Source organism: Pyrus communis, chromosome 2, assembly GCF_963583255.1.
Source record: "Pyrus communis chromosome 2, drPyrComm1.1, whole genome shotgun sequence".
NCBI lineage: Eukaryota > Viridiplantae > Streptophyta > Magnoliopsida > Rosales > Rosaceae > Pyrus > Pyrus communis.
The window spans coordinates 16,799,346-16,814,431 of NC_084804.1; the positions used below are offsets into that span (position 1 = coordinate 16,799,346).

General features: G+C 34.7%; 1 protein-coding gene and 1 long non-coding RNA gene across 35 annotated transcripts; one reads left to right on the forward strand and one right to left on the reverse strand.

Moving 5' to 3' along the window:
• The first annotated feature begins 1,414 nt into the window (after nucleotides 1-1,414).
• On the forward strand, nucleotides 1,415-5,844 carry LOC137725796 (disease resistance protein RUN1-like). 2 transcript variants are annotated; one of them, XM_068464589.1, is made up of 6 exons: nucleotides 1,415-1,699; nucleotides 2,117-2,652; nucleotides 2,770-3,871; nucleotides 4,010-4,351; nucleotides 4,507-4,959; nucleotides 5,067-5,844. In XM_068464589.1, exons 2-6 carry the CDS (start codon nucleotides 2,156-2,158, stop codon nucleotides 5,682-5,684), a joined length of 3,012 nt encoding a protein of 1,003 aa, XP_068320690.1. In that variant the 5' UTR covers nucleotides 1,415-1,699; nucleotides 2,117-2,155; the 3' UTR covers nucleotides 5,685-5,844. The 2 variants fall into 2 exon arrangements, with proteins under 2 accessions (XP_068320690.1, XP_068320691.1); XM_068464590.1 differs by having other exon boundaries at nucleotides 2,147-2,652.
• An 884-nt stretch (nucleotides 5,845-6,728) lies between these two features.
• LOC137725328 (uncharacterized) lies at nucleotides 6,729-14,033 on the reverse strand. Of its 33 annotated transcripts, none has more exons than XR_011067513.1 (10): nucleotides 13,954-14,033; nucleotides 13,813-13,890; nucleotides 13,027-13,113; nucleotides 11,970-12,382; nucleotides 9,428-11,355; nucleotides 9,126-9,311; nucleotides 8,843-8,915; nucleotides 8,670-8,713; nucleotides 8,394-8,497; nucleotides 6,729-8,041 (listed from the first exon to the last, which is right to left on the reverse strand). It is a non-coding gene; the product is annotated as an uncharacterized lncRNA (long non-coding RNA). The 33 variants fall into 33 exon arrangements; XR_011067511.1 differs by lacking the exon at nucleotides 6,729-8,041 and having other exon boundaries at nucleotides 8,116-8,713; nucleotides 11,970-12,064; nucleotides 12,156-12,198; nucleotides 12,297-12,382; XR_011067510.1 differs by having other exon boundaries at nucleotides 8,394-8,713.
• Nucleotides 14,034-15,086: the final 1,053 nt, after the last annotated feature.

Sequence of the window (15,086 nt, forward strand, 5' to 3'; positions counted from 1 at the left end):
TTGTTTTGCACAATTATTTGGCGCAACCTGACCGCAACTTCCATCCCTTTTCTTCTTGTTTGCTTATTTTGCCTTCCAATTTTATATGCTTTCACGTTCTATACTCATTTCTCTAATTATACAATTTATTTTCCTTAGTTTGTTAATTTATTTTATTCATCAATAGGTTTAAGTAAGCTCCAAGTCCAACTAACTATTATATATATATATATATATTTTTTTTTTATAACTAATTTAATAGTTAAATCTGTATGAACTTATTAATTCTTTTATTCATTTCAAATTTCAAATTACAAAACATAAATTACGTACTTAATCAACAAGAGTTAACTAGTAACATTACAATAATATTTCTAATTACTTATTGGAAGCATGAAAAATTGATTTGCAAATTATTTAATTATCCACTCTCCGTCCATTCCACAAGTGTTCAGCGAAATCATTACAAAGAGCCATGTATCCAACTAGTTAGAATTTGAATTTTTTTTGGTCAAAATGTTTACAAAAATATTTTACAACAACGTAATGTTAAATTAATTAAAAAAAAAGTTAACACAAAAATAGAAATTGTACCTAATCAAATTATCACATAAAATCGTAAAAACCTCAAATTTAAGAATCCTTCTATAGGGACTCTTCCATTAGAGGCAATATTCTTTAAAGACACGAAGATGCCTTTAAGTTCCTAAATGAGTTTTTAAAAGTGGTGGTGGGAGTCCCTAAATTGGGAGTTCCATTGTAGATGCTCTAATGTCATCTCTAACCGAAAAAGCTAAACACATCCCCGTCTAGAATTATAGCCTTGCAAAAAGTTATTTTTAAATGAACAGTGTCAGTCCATACTTATATATTATCTCTAACCGAATAAGCTAAACATAACTCCCTCAATAATTTATTAGTTTTATGTTTATACTTTAAATTTATTGATTAATTTAATTAAACGACCTTTGTCACTTAGTACTACAATCTCATGATATTCATTTTCACTTGTAATTAAGATGTCTTAAGTTCAATTCTCATCAAAGGCGAATTTGAATTACATTATTATTAGCCTATTGTGAGGCTAAGCCCACCCTACTCCTCTTAGTGTAGATACTATTGTTTGTTAAAAAATAAAAAAAAAATTAAACAACCTTGAATGTTTTCAAATCTAGCCGTTGAATTTGAATTAATAATTACAACTAAAGAGCTTAGTCCCAAAAATGGGCTAAGAAACGGCTATATTTGGCCAACCTAATGCACCTTTGGCCAACTAATGGCCTGTAAGCTTCATAAATTATAGCCTAATCAGCAATTAGAGATGAAATTTTAAACAAATCAGACTATTTTTTAGTTTCAAACCTTTATCCCTTCCCATTAAAGATGGCCTAACGGTTAGAAGAAAATTTGCAAAATGGAGCACCATAGATAAATTTGCAAAAGTAAGCACTAGATCTTTTGCCAAAAGCAAATCTTTTGTCAAAAGCAAAAGTGAGCATGCATGATTAGACTTGTCCTGCACCTGGGTAAATCAACGACCCAAGCAAGTCAAGTTGCGTACAACATGATCTCTCATCCAACATGTTTCTTTCTATCTCTCTCTCTCTTGCGCTGGATTATTTCCATCACTGTTCTGGAGAAGCTTCAACTCGATGAGTCTTTCATTTTAGATATCTCTAGATCCTAATATTTCCTAATCAATATCTTTCTTGATTCAGAGGTAATCTCACTTACTTAATTACACAAATTAATTACCATATAATTATAGTCTTCTCTTATAATATTGTATAGCGATTGTTAATTTGTGGTGACCTTTTGATCCTTCAGAATGTTTATAAAGCTCACCAAGATAGAAACGTTGATTTTTTTTTTCTTTTTTCATTTTTTTTTTTGTGTGTTGTTGATAGAAGTGATTATGTTGGTGAAGGAGATTCGAATTCAGTGACCCCGGGTGCGTTCTGGGTAGATTCTAACTGAGATGTATGTCAGTTGTATATAGGGGATTTTGGCTTAATTAAATAAATAATTTCATATTTTGTCATAGTTAACGGACCCCTTATGAATATACATGTGTGTATATGTTATGAAATAGATCCGGATGGCAGGTTATGAAAAATATAAATGGATGGATTTGCAGGTTATGAAATATAAATAGTGGGGTTTGCAGGTTATTAGTATGGCTTCTTCCTCTTCGTCTGCTGCTGCTATCTCGTCACCTCCAAGAAAGTATGATGTGTTTCTTAGTTTCAGAGGTGAGGACACCCGCAACACTTTCACCAGCCACCTTCATGCTGCTTTACTTCGAAAGAAACTTCACACCTACATAGATGACAAACTTGAGAGAGGGGATGAAATCAGACCTGCCCTTCTAGAAGCTATTGAGAAATCAAAGCTTTCGGTGATCATTTTCTCAAAAAACTACGCTTCTTCCACATGGTGTCTGGATGAACTCGTCCATATACTAGGATGCAAGGAAAGGGATGGACAGTTTGTTATACCCGTTTTTTACGACATCAGTCCACAGGATGTACGAAAACAACAGGGGAGTTATGCAGATGCATTTGCCAAGCTTGAAGAACGTTTCAAGGACTGTATGGACAAGGTGCTTAAGTGGAGGGATGCTTTGGAGAAAGCTGCCAACCTCTCTGGTTATGACAATTCAAACAAAGCAGGGTAACTAACTTTGCACCTCTTGCAGGATTTTTTAATTGTGACCATTTGTTTCAAACAAGATTCATTAATGCAGGACTTGGTAACTATTTTTCCTTCGTGATTATTTATATTTTCCAGGACAGAGGCCGATTCCATTGAGAAACTTGTCCAAGTTATATTGAACAAATTGGATTGCAAAAGCTCAAGTAATTTAAAGGGCCTAGTTGAAATTGAAACCAAAGTTGAGCAAATTGAATCGTTACTATGCCTTCATTCATCGGATTTTTGCATTGTAGGTATTTGGGGCATGGGTGGTATTGGCAAGACCACCCTTGCTGATGTTGTATATCACCGACTCTCTTCCATGTTTGAAGCTTGTTGTTTTCTTAAAAATGTTAGAGAAAATTCCGAAGGAAAAGACGGAATATATAACTTACGAGATAAACTTCTCTGTAAGATTTTAGGTGATGAAAATACAAATACTGACCCTCCATCTATAGGATCAGAGCTTCTTAAAAAGAGGCTCAGTCGTACAAAGGTACTCATTGTTCTTGATGACGTGAATGATTCAGGGCAATTAGAACTTCTAGTTGGAGATGATCTTGAGTTTGGTGTCGGAAGTAGAATCATTATAACAACTCGAGATCGGAGCGTACTCGATGAAAAGGTGGTTGATGACAAAATTTACGAGGTCAAGGGATTGAAACTTGATGGCGCTCTTCAGCTCTTTCATTTGCATGCTCTGAAAAATAAGTCTCCTACGACAGTTTATACAGAGTTTTCAAGAAAGGTGATAGATTATATTCAAGGCATTCCATTGGCTCTTAAAACTTTGGGTTCCTTATTCCATCGCTGCGATACAGAAGAAGACTGGGATGAAGAATTGAACAGATTGAAAAAATTTCCTAGCGAAAAAATTCAGAAAGTGTTGAGACTTAGTTATGATGGATTAGAAGAAAATGAGAAGGAATGCTTTCTTGACATTGCATGCTTTCTGAAAGGGGCAGATGTTTGTTATGCAAAAAGAATATTAGATATTCGGGGTTTCTTTGTGAAGGGAATCCAAATTCTCATGGACAAGTCTCTCATATCAATTTCAGAGACGAATTTCTTAGAGATGCATGATTTGCTGCAAGAAATGGGCCGGACAATTGTTCGCGAACAATGCAAGGACGAGCCAGGAAAACGTAATAGGTTGTGGGCTGCTGATGATGTCTATCAAGTGCTGGAGAATGATACGGTAAGAACCAAAAATCATGAACTTTCCATGACGGGACCATGGAAACTCATTTTGTATAAGCATATGTCAACAAAAGTAGTTTTTAGTAATCTTTGCTGTACATTTATTCTCATTATACTATTTTCTCTTGATTTCCAGGGAACTTCAACAGTTCAATGCATATCCTTTGACACGTCTAACATTACACGGTTGGAATTATGTGGATCACCCTTCAAGAAGATGTCTAATTTGAGATTGTTGATAATTCATGATGCTCGTCACAGACTCGAGTACGAGTATGACTTTGGGTTTGGCTCTGCGTACAAGAAGAAGATTCTGGACCTTTCTCAAGGTCTTCGGTGTCTTCCCAATTCTCTCAGGTATCTTTACTGCCAGGGATACCCGTTCAAATCTCTTCCATCAAATTTTTCTCCACAAAATCTTGTTGAGCTTCGAATGCCCGGCAGCTCTGTTGGGGCAAAACTTTGGAGTAAAAACCAGGTATATATATGCTTCCTCTTCTTTTTTCTATGTTTTTTTTATAGAAGTATATATATGCTAACTTTTGTTCTTCGTATGAACTATGGTGCCTCTTGAAACCTATTCGGCCGAAGTCAATAATGTTCTTCTTTCCATTTTTCTTTACTTTGTTACAGAATCTTGGGAACTTAAAAGTGATTGAACTAAGTTTTTGCATGCATCTGACTGAAGTTCCAGATCTCTCTCGCAGTAAAAAAATTGAGCATATAGTGCTTTATGGCTGTGATAGATTGGTTCGAATTCCTTCTTATTTTAAAGATCTTGACAAGCTTAGGTGGCTGAATCTGGGAGAGTGCACAAGTCTAGAATTCTTACCAGAGCTCCCAGTGCTATGTTGTCTTGAAGCAAGTGGCTGCACTTCACTGAAGACAGTTTCAAGTTCAAGAAATTCACTCACACAAGCTTGGGATAAATATGAATTGTTTCGAGGGCGTTTTAACTTTTTTGATTGCGGAAACTTGGATGAAAATGCAAGGACCAATATAATGGCTGACACACAGTTAAGAATTATGCGAGTGGCAACTGGGCCATTGAAAACTCGGCAACATAAAGAAGAAGAAATTGTCATGGTCTCTCTCTCACCCACGCACGCACTAGCACACACTTTCATACCTCCTTTATGCCATTTTTTCACGTGTTGAATAATTTACTGGATTTCCATGCATCGATGTTACAGGAAATGACTTCATCTATCCCTACCTGGTGTCGGACTTTAGGTAGCACCGACTCTGCTCGGACTTTAGTTAGCACTGTATGTGAAGGAAATAAAATTCCAAATTGGTTCTGCCATCAAAATGAAGGATCTTCGATAACTATCAAGCTTCCTCGAAATTGGTATTGTACAGATTTTTTGGGTTTTGCTCTATCTGTTGTTCTCCTTCACGAAGACTCGTATGTAGATATGTTCGGTTTTGCTAGATATGTTGCTCCCCCTCGCCAATTTTATTATAAAGATGTGATGCTTGGATGCTCGTGCAATTTTAAAACTAATAGTGGTGAAAGCCATAAAACCATTTATCCTTCCTATTATCCTTTTAAGGAAGATGAGGGAAAGCCTGGTTGTTCGCGTTTCAGTAACATATTTGTGTGGTATAGTGCGTTTGCACTTGGAGAGGGAGCAACTTTGAATCGCTCCAATTCTTTTTACGAACTTGTCACTGGGGCCTGTTTTGAGTTCAACGGCAGGGGCCTTCGCGGATTTAAGGTGAAAAGGTGTGGGATCAGCCTGCTGTATTCTGAAGATGTCGAGACCATCAAGTCGGGAGGAAATACAGGTTGGAGTAGCCAAAAATAAAAAGTTTGAAATGAAAAGTTAAGAATTTGAGCTCTTCTTATTGTTTGTATTCTCATCTTTTAAGCTGTATGTAAGCCTTGTGGCCGAGGGATTCCTAATGTTAGTCTTTATTGTTGTAACGCATTGGCTCTCCAAGTAATTTATAAGAGACATTTTGATATAGGTGGTTGAATTTTGAATTTTTTATATCAAACATCTATAGCTTTTGGCTTTTGGCTTTTTTTTTTATATTTTTTTTAACCATTGTTATCATGGGTTTAGCAGAGAAATACCAGTAGACCGCAGTATTAATTGTTATAAAAGAAACTTTTGATCAAACATTCTTTTATTAAATTTTTATATTTCATTTACTTAATTTATCATTTAATTCACAAATTAATATAAAAAAACTCCAAAAATGATGTTGCCTTATCTTATCTTCTCCTATAATAATTCGTTCCATAATCACTAGCAAAAGTGCCCCGCATGTTGCTGCGAATGCTATAAATATTTTGATAATATATATGTATATACACACACAAACACAGAACATAATTGATTGAAACTAGATTTATAGATATTGGCAATGTTCATAGCTATCAAAAGATTGAGTGTTTAATTGCTCCCTGTTCAAAAGATAGAGATTCTTGGAAGCTAAATTTATGTAAGTTCATAATTATCAAAAGATTGGCAATGTTCACTCTTTATTAGGCATTTTCAGATTGTGAGGGAAAGAGAAGACCCGTCCCATCTTCCAGCTTCAATACAAGTGCCTATGGCGAAGCATATCGGGAAGATGTCTTCCCTGAGGATTGTTTATAAGGATTCATAATTTCAATTTTAGGACAGAATTAGAAGTTATAAACATGTGAAAGTCATAATCTTTTGTTATTGGTGCTCATAATTTTTTTTTTTTAAGTTTTAATTCCCTTGTATTTGAGAAGAGGTTCAGAACTCTCTTCAATTTCTTTTGGTTTGGCTTTGGGCTTAACCTCCGTTGTCGCCATTGACAGAAGACGGGCTCTTAGGAATAGAAGTGGGCATGAATGGAGCTTGCTATGATCTAATAATGAAAACTTACACTAATCAAACATAAAATTTCAAGTGCATGAAAGAATTTATACAAATATGTCGAAAAGAATCAATTTTTTGTTTCGATTAGAAGTGAAGCGAAAAAGGAAGCGGTTCAAACTGCAGAGGAAGCAGTGCAGTAAGAAAGAGGCGGAGGAGGAACGAGGAGAGTGAGCCACGTATTACTGGGCAACACGTATCAAGGATGGGCAAACTGGTCAATTCACTGTGCAAGTGAGGAAAAGAAAAAGAAAATTGCATAGTAAAAGGGGTAATTGCATAGATTAGACAATACTAGAAAGTATGACCCATGCGTTGCTGCGGGACTATGATATATTATGGTGAAAACATATGAAAGATCATGTATCCAATGATTGTGGACCTAATAATCATGCACTCAACACCAAACACCAAAATGTCATCAAACCAAAGTATAACTTTCATTTAACTAAGTTCTAAGCACTTCAGTTCAATCTTAAGCTAAAAAGAGTAGTTCAATTGACTAAAATTACACAAAAGGGAGAAAGACATAACAATTGTGGAAAGTTGTACAGTGACATTGATCCTGCAAGTTAAATATGAAAAATGTTCAAAAGAATGTAAAAACTCAATTCAAATCATCCCTAGCATCAGTAGATTAACAATGAAAAAACAAAATTCGTATAAGTTCATATGCTTGTTGCTTGACAATTCAGCATGGGAAAAAAATGCAAGGAAACAAATATTGTTAAAAATCTGGTGAATAAGTGAATGATAGTGAACATTACAATTAGTATAACATGAATATGCATGTGGATAGTAAATACTAAGCAAGAATATGCATAGGTAAATAGTAACTATCAATTAACCATTTTAATTAACACTTTAAAAAAATTGTTTACGTATAAAAAATTCTAATACAAAGAATAAAACGCTCTGAATATTATAAAAAGAAATCCATATACTATACAAACAGAGTCAATATGAAAATATATGTCATTTGACAATACAAAATCAAGCAGTGTCTAAAGATGATAAGCAGATCCTAGATAGTGTTTATTACAAAAAGAAAGTAGAAACGTTATATCATATGCATTAAAACAATTAGCAAACTTTCAATGGGCAAAACTAAAGGTTTATTAATTAAAATCATTACATAATGATTGCTCACCTTTTGTCTAGCAGTATACAGTGCAGACTTGTATTTTTATTAGTCGTTCCTAAAGTTCTCGGTCTCCACATTCTACACACATGGACTTTAATCTTTATTGCCTTTTTATACGGTTGTACCTGATTGATAGGTGTTGGAATTGCGTCTTCCATTCAAGCTACTCAAATTAAACACAAATTTTGTAAATTTGCAAACAGTCATTGCAATAAGTTTAAAATAAACGCTGGAACAACCTTTCAATCCCAAATAGTCATTGCATAGAAATCCCCATTAATGAAACCTTTATACACAAACCCTTCAATAAAATTATGTGCAAAATAATATGAAAATATCCTCTGATGTAGAGGGAATTGCACGTATAGAGATTCAAAAAAGAATATTCTCTCTGAACCCATATGTGGCCTCTCCCCACCTTTCAATCCCAAACACCCTGTACTTGTCCAAGCAATCCTTTATAAAGTCAGTCGAAAACAAAACATCGATTCCACGAAAAATTAAAAAATTCCTACTCTTAAACAGAAGAATCCTCGTCGACAGCTTCAAAGGTGTTTTGTAAACCTCTCAGCATATCTTTCACAATTGTATTTCTCACCTCCATCATCTCCTACCTAACCTGAGCAATCCATGTTACCATACAAACAAAACCGAATTTGGTAGCTGGGTGAAAGCAAAAGCAAGCACTATTACATTCAAGTAAAATAAGGAATTTCAAAACATTATAGCAGAAAATCAATTACATACAATTTTTCCTTAAACACTCTTTAAATGCAGAAAAGAAAACTAACCTCTTGTAGAAGTGATGAGAAGGAATGAAAAATCAGAACACCACCTGTTTAAAAATACAAAAATCCAAAATCAAAATGAAAAAAGAAAAGAAATCAACTTTGAAAACTCTCTGCAAAATAGTGAATTTCTGTTATGATCATAGTATCCTCACCATTATCTTATCACTACCCACCTGCAATTCCTTGCTCTCTGTTTTCAAATCACTCGAATTCTCATCCCGGTTAACGGTTTCAAATCGCCACTAACTTGTACAATTCCCAAATCATAAAATTCCAGTAAGGGTATGCCGAAACACAAAATTCAATTTCATTGTGTACAGACCAACATAGAGATTGAGACAGGTTTTAACTTCTACAATTCTACACATTTTCGAGCCCTAAATTTTCCCGGAAACAAAAGAAAATTTTCGAGCCCTAAATTTTCCCAGAAACAAAAGAAAATGAAAGAAGTCGTACCTGTTCGAAAGAGCAGATGCAAGTTTGGTGGAGCAGCGATGGCAAAGATCTCTAGTGAGAAAGTTAATAAGATGGAGCAAACCATTGAACCCAAAAACCCAGATTTTTAAAATTAAAATCACAAAAATTTCAACAAATATGTCGGAGCACTCACCAGGAAACCCAAGCTTTCGAATTGGCGATTTCCTGAAAATCAAGCTTTTCTAGGTTAAAATTTCTTCCAGAAGGCAACAGATCCAACATTCATGCAAAGAAAATTCGAATTGAAAAATAATAATAATAATAAAGTGAGAGAGACATACCTTCTTAGGGAGGCCAGCGATTAAGAGCTTGAGAGAGAACTTGAGAAATTTGTGGAAGCAAATGGAAGAGCCCGCTTTTCCATGTTTCTTCCCCTCCACGATGAGCAACACGAACACGTGTATAACGCTACAGGAGGAAGAAAATCCAACAAAAAGGTGCACGATGAGGATGTGGGGAGCAGCAAGGGAAATCGATATAAAACGGAGGGGCTAAACAGTCCGCCCACAGATCATCCACAGTACCCAACCCCTACGAGTTTTAGTATATATGATATGTATAAACTAGGAATTGTTCCAAATGATGAACCATGGATATAAAGTAGTTTCATTTTATAGTGGAAAACAACAGAAAACAATAAAAGAAATTCTTTACAAATTCATTTGAATTTCCTCTATTATGCATGGACACAGACAACGATACGGGAATACGACACATGGGAATACGTCAAATTTCTAAAAATGAAAACACAATATGATAAGGATACAACAATAAAAAATAATATAAATAAATAAATATATCTAAATATTATAAAATAAGCATTCAAATATACTATTCAAGTTCAAATTTATTTCGATAAACATCAAACATTTAAAAAGATAATCCACTAAACAACTAAATTAGTCTTCAAACTTGAAAAACTAAAAAGAACATCCAAATGACTTAAAAATATAAAAAGAAAAGAGTCCCTCATTCTCAAACTAGCTTTTTTATTTCTGCAAGAGCTTCATCAGTAACCTTATTGCAAGAGACGATCCCATTTCCAGATATTTTTAACAAATGAAACTTGACCCTAGAGTACGATCCTCTGAAAATCTTTTGGCAATAATGAGACACAGAAACTCCTCTTCCATTTTCCACTCTTTCGAACTTTTTGACATACTTTCAGTGTACCATGATCATTTTCAACAGTCTCAACTGAATTAACATTAGCATTCGCATGTTTATCAGGATGATTCATTTTCCTAAATTATCAACATGTAATTCTTAAGAATCAATCCAAAGTAGTCCCATAAAAAAATTACGAGTCAAATTTATGCTAAGAGATCAACAAAGCAACATAAAAACATATATAAATATATTATAATCTAAATTATTCTACACCACTAACAATAATATTATTATAGTATGCAAAACCAGAAAAGCAAAAGAAGCTTTTCGTTTGGATTCAGAAAAGCAAAAGGGGACTGTAATCGGTAAAGCAGATGACTCTAACCAAAAAAAAAAAAAGCTTCAAGAAAGCTTGGAATCCGAAACCCAGTTACCAGCTCTCACCAGTTGATGCATGAGATACGATGCAGCAGTAGCAAACGGAGACGACAGGAGCAGTTGCCGAAGATGGTTCTGATGTTCAAGTGAGGAAAAACAGGTAGATTTGAATTTTATATACAAAATTGTTTCGATTTTTGGTCACAGAATCGTTTCAGTTCAGCTAATCTCAATCAACTGTCAATTATCATGATTCTGTGCGGATTAAGTGTAATTATCTTGATTTTTTTGTGTGATTATCCTCTGATTATAGTTTAAAACGTATCCGAAAAGTAAGATAGTCGTATCTCAATAGTAAGGTACACGTATCCCACCAGTCAACAATGTATCAGTTGACTCGGATACGTATCGGTCGCATATCCGCACGTATCGCCCTGCGTATCCGTATCCCCGCGCGTCAGATATGGGATACGCTGGTCTTCTCCCGTGTCCAAGCATCATAGAATTTCCTATACCATATGTTACTGGGTTTTCAATTTTACACACCAATGTGCCTATCATATTTGCAGCACGAAACCAACATTTACATAAACAAAAGGTTGAGTTTCTACCTGCCAATCTAGCAATAGGAACGAACACTATAGCTCCAATTCAAAGGTCATACCTTTCTGCAAAAAGACCACTCTACGTTTCACCAATTTATTCCTTCTCACCACAAAAACTGAGCAAACACAAACCCACATTACAAAATTAACATTTAAAAGAAAATGGAGCTCGTCGTCTTCTTGGAAATTTAAGCACCAATACATAAAATTGTCCATTAATTCTTAGTTCCTCTATGCATCACGGGATCATATGCTAACTTGCAATTGACGTTATAATTTGTGAATTTTCTGTAACGACCTATAAGTTTATATCTTGACAGTTTAAGACGTAAGAAAAGCTAAAATATATTTACTCTGATTAATCAAAATACTTGGTCTAATTCCCAAACTATGTAATGTACAACATGGTCATCTTTACACATTTATTATGGAACAAAACACAACCAAATTAATGAATTTTATTTTAAAAACAAAGGTAAAACATAAGGTACAAATTACACTAAGTATCGACATTGCAACCAAAAAAAGAAATAAAAGGAATGCACCATTTACTGTCAAGTTAATATTGTTATCTCTTATTACATTATTAAGGTCTTCTTCTTACTGCAAAGATAATAAACAAAGTTTAAGTCCACTAATCTTGAGGCCAAATAAGAAATAATATCATAATTATAAAAAACTAAAACGGTTGACAAATAATTTGATCAAAGTGAACAGAAGATGATCTTACAATGCCATACCCTTCGATCAATGATAATTTGATACAATGCCGCATGGAAATTCCTTAGCCCCATCTACTGAAGACTAAATGTGTGAAAAAATAGGCTGCAAAAGAAGAGTAAACCAAGCATAAGTTGAAAAATAATATTTGGTCGCAAATGACCTGACTGTGAAAAGTAAATTAATAAGAACTTACCTTGGGTACTGATAGAAGCAGAAGACTGTTCACAAAGATTTATCTATTACCAAAGAACTAGTGAAACACATGAGTAAAAACAAATTCCTATCTACCCAAGTCTTTATACAACTAAAAAAGTTGGGAACATTTAATCATCACCTGGAAGAAGAATTCATTTGGTGCTTTGATTCAAACCTGGCTGAAATCTTCGAGTCTTCTTATGATTTCAAATGTCTCCAAACCACCTGGTGTTTCAAAAAAATCAAGCCTAATAAATACTACTCACACAACAAAAATTAATAAATATAAGAACCGAAATTTGTTCGAATCAACACAAAAAACCAAAAACTTATACGAGCTTCCTTATGAGAATCTCAAACTCTAGCCATTTCAAAAAACTTCTTAGCATTTCCTCAAATACGTGCTAAACTCTCTCTTACTGCTCAAAATCCAAATGAGTACCTAAGATATACAAAACTACATTTAAGTTAAGGCTATACTGCACTAAATCACATTCAAAACCACAATACACCAAAACAAAGATGAATTCAACACCTGGAATGTGTAATATTCATATCTAAAATTTGAAACATAATTTTCTCCCTTAAAAACTTTGATCTACAAAACCCATTACATTTTTCAACAAAAAAACCAATCGCTTTAGGAAAGCAAATACAATGCAACAAAAGAGTTGTTCGATTTAGCTCCATTTCGTATGGCCAAAAGCTTGAAAAACAGCTTAGAAGCACAATTCCAAATATTACCAAAAGCAAGCAGCTTTGGGGTAAAGAGCCCACTCTCCCAAATAGAGCTTTAAGTTCATGGCACATGATTCGAATTAATTTATCACTAATCTAAGTTCTAAAATGGTAAAAGTGAGGAAATATACCTATCACCCTGTTCACTGTGATCTGTGAAATCCAAGTTGCACTACGTAACCCTCGGCATAGCTGCGTAACTTCCGGTGACTATCACCCTGGGAAGGTTTAGAGTAGCAGCAGATTGGTAATAGGCTCTCATCAGTCTCTGAAGATCTGGAGTACCATAAACTTAATCTCTACCAAAAACTATACAAATATTTAAATAAAATATAACTACTCTCTCAATTTTGCTGAGAAATATCTACCACACCACTAAATATTCCTCAATTGCCTCTAGCTTCACTATCTATGTTGTATAAAACTTGGCAATAAAAAAATAGCCCAAAAAACCCTAACAGACCTAAATAATTGACATATGTTTTCGCTCACCAAAAAGTTGCAGTTTACTAAATTTCAGAATCCTTAACAAAACTGCAATCATGACCAGTGAAGACATGATCAACCCAGATGAGTCAACAACAAATTCGTGGGGACTTTGCAGTATGCATGAAGCGGAGGAAATTAAGTGCTTGGTGAGACGGAAAAAAACCCTAACAGACCTAAATAATTGACATATGTTTTCGCTCACCAAAAAGTTGCAATTTACTAAATTTCAGAATCCTTGACAAAACTGCAGTCATGACCAGTGAAGACATGATCAACCCGGATGGGTCAACAACAAATATGCATGAAGCGGAGGAAATTAAGTGCTTGGTGAGACAGAAAAAAACCAAACCCAACCCCAAATTAAGCAGATAAATCACTCAATAAAGCTTGATTACTGGGAAGAACGAATCTCTGAAAAAGAAACTCACCACTGTTATCATTGAGCCTCAGCACAGAGGCCTTCAAAAGCTCAAGAAAAACTGAAAAGAAAGCACAGTGCCCTGACACTGAAAACCAAACAAAAGAATAAAATAACATAAGAATAAAATCAAGAAAGTGGTAAATCTCACCAGGAACCACAGAGAAGCAGAAAGTTTTGCCAAAGAGGAGCAGACACCGAAATAAAACCAAGAAGTATAATCGAGCCAAGGAAACGGAAACCGAAAGAGTAATCCAGAGATCCGAAGCGAACCATTGCAGGATGATCGACACGTGGCAAGAGAATGGTGGACGCGTGGCCAAAGAAAAGCAATGAAAATGCGAAGACAAAGAGACCCAAAACAAAACATCACCGCCCGTGCCCTGTTAATGAACAGTATTTTTTTGCTTGGGTTTTAGTATATGGGTAATAAACTAGAGATTGAGCCCGCTCGATGTCGCATATTTTAAAATTGTGTTAAATGTTTGAAATATATTAAAACATACCCATACATATCAAAATTCATATCCAAATGTTCAACAAAGAACCAAAACAATTTACAAACATGGTTCTTGGCCCTCCATATGCAGAGAGCCCATTCCCCATCTTCATTCTGCAAAAACAATTCACCAACAAATTTATTCATTTTTCTATACCAAAATTAAGCTTTCTTAAAAAGCATTAATTTCATGAAAAGCATTCTTACCTGATGATTATAGAGATATTTGCACATCACAACAGCATTCAGACCTCCAGTAATTGAAAGCGCAATGATAGTGTTCCAATTGGTAAGTAATACTTAGTCACTCAACAATTACCAAATGGACCAAATAATAAAGAAAAAACCAATCTTGGTCAATTCATTTAACTAAGAAGAAAGGCTGTCAAGTTCCGAAATGAATATGCAACCATCTTTTGGAATGTCAAAACTTATTTCTCATATTTAACCAAGATATACAGATTCTCCGTGTTTTCATCTTCTGGATTATATGATGATTACTACTTTTCTCCCTTACCCAGGAAGCAGAAACATAGGACCCCCATAATCTCCAGCCCAATGTCCGTCATGTGCCTGGATTGTTGAATAGAAACTCAGAGACCTTCATAATGTGGTTGTCACTGCCTCTTCCGTTACCTCTTCTTGATTTTTAACTTTGAGTTTTGGTAGATTAGTGGCAAATGGATTCTCCTTTGCAAACTGCATTCAGAAATAAGAAAAGAGCAAGCTTGTAATCTTGCCAAAAGATACCCTTAATCACTGGCTATCGTTTTCATTGATCCAAA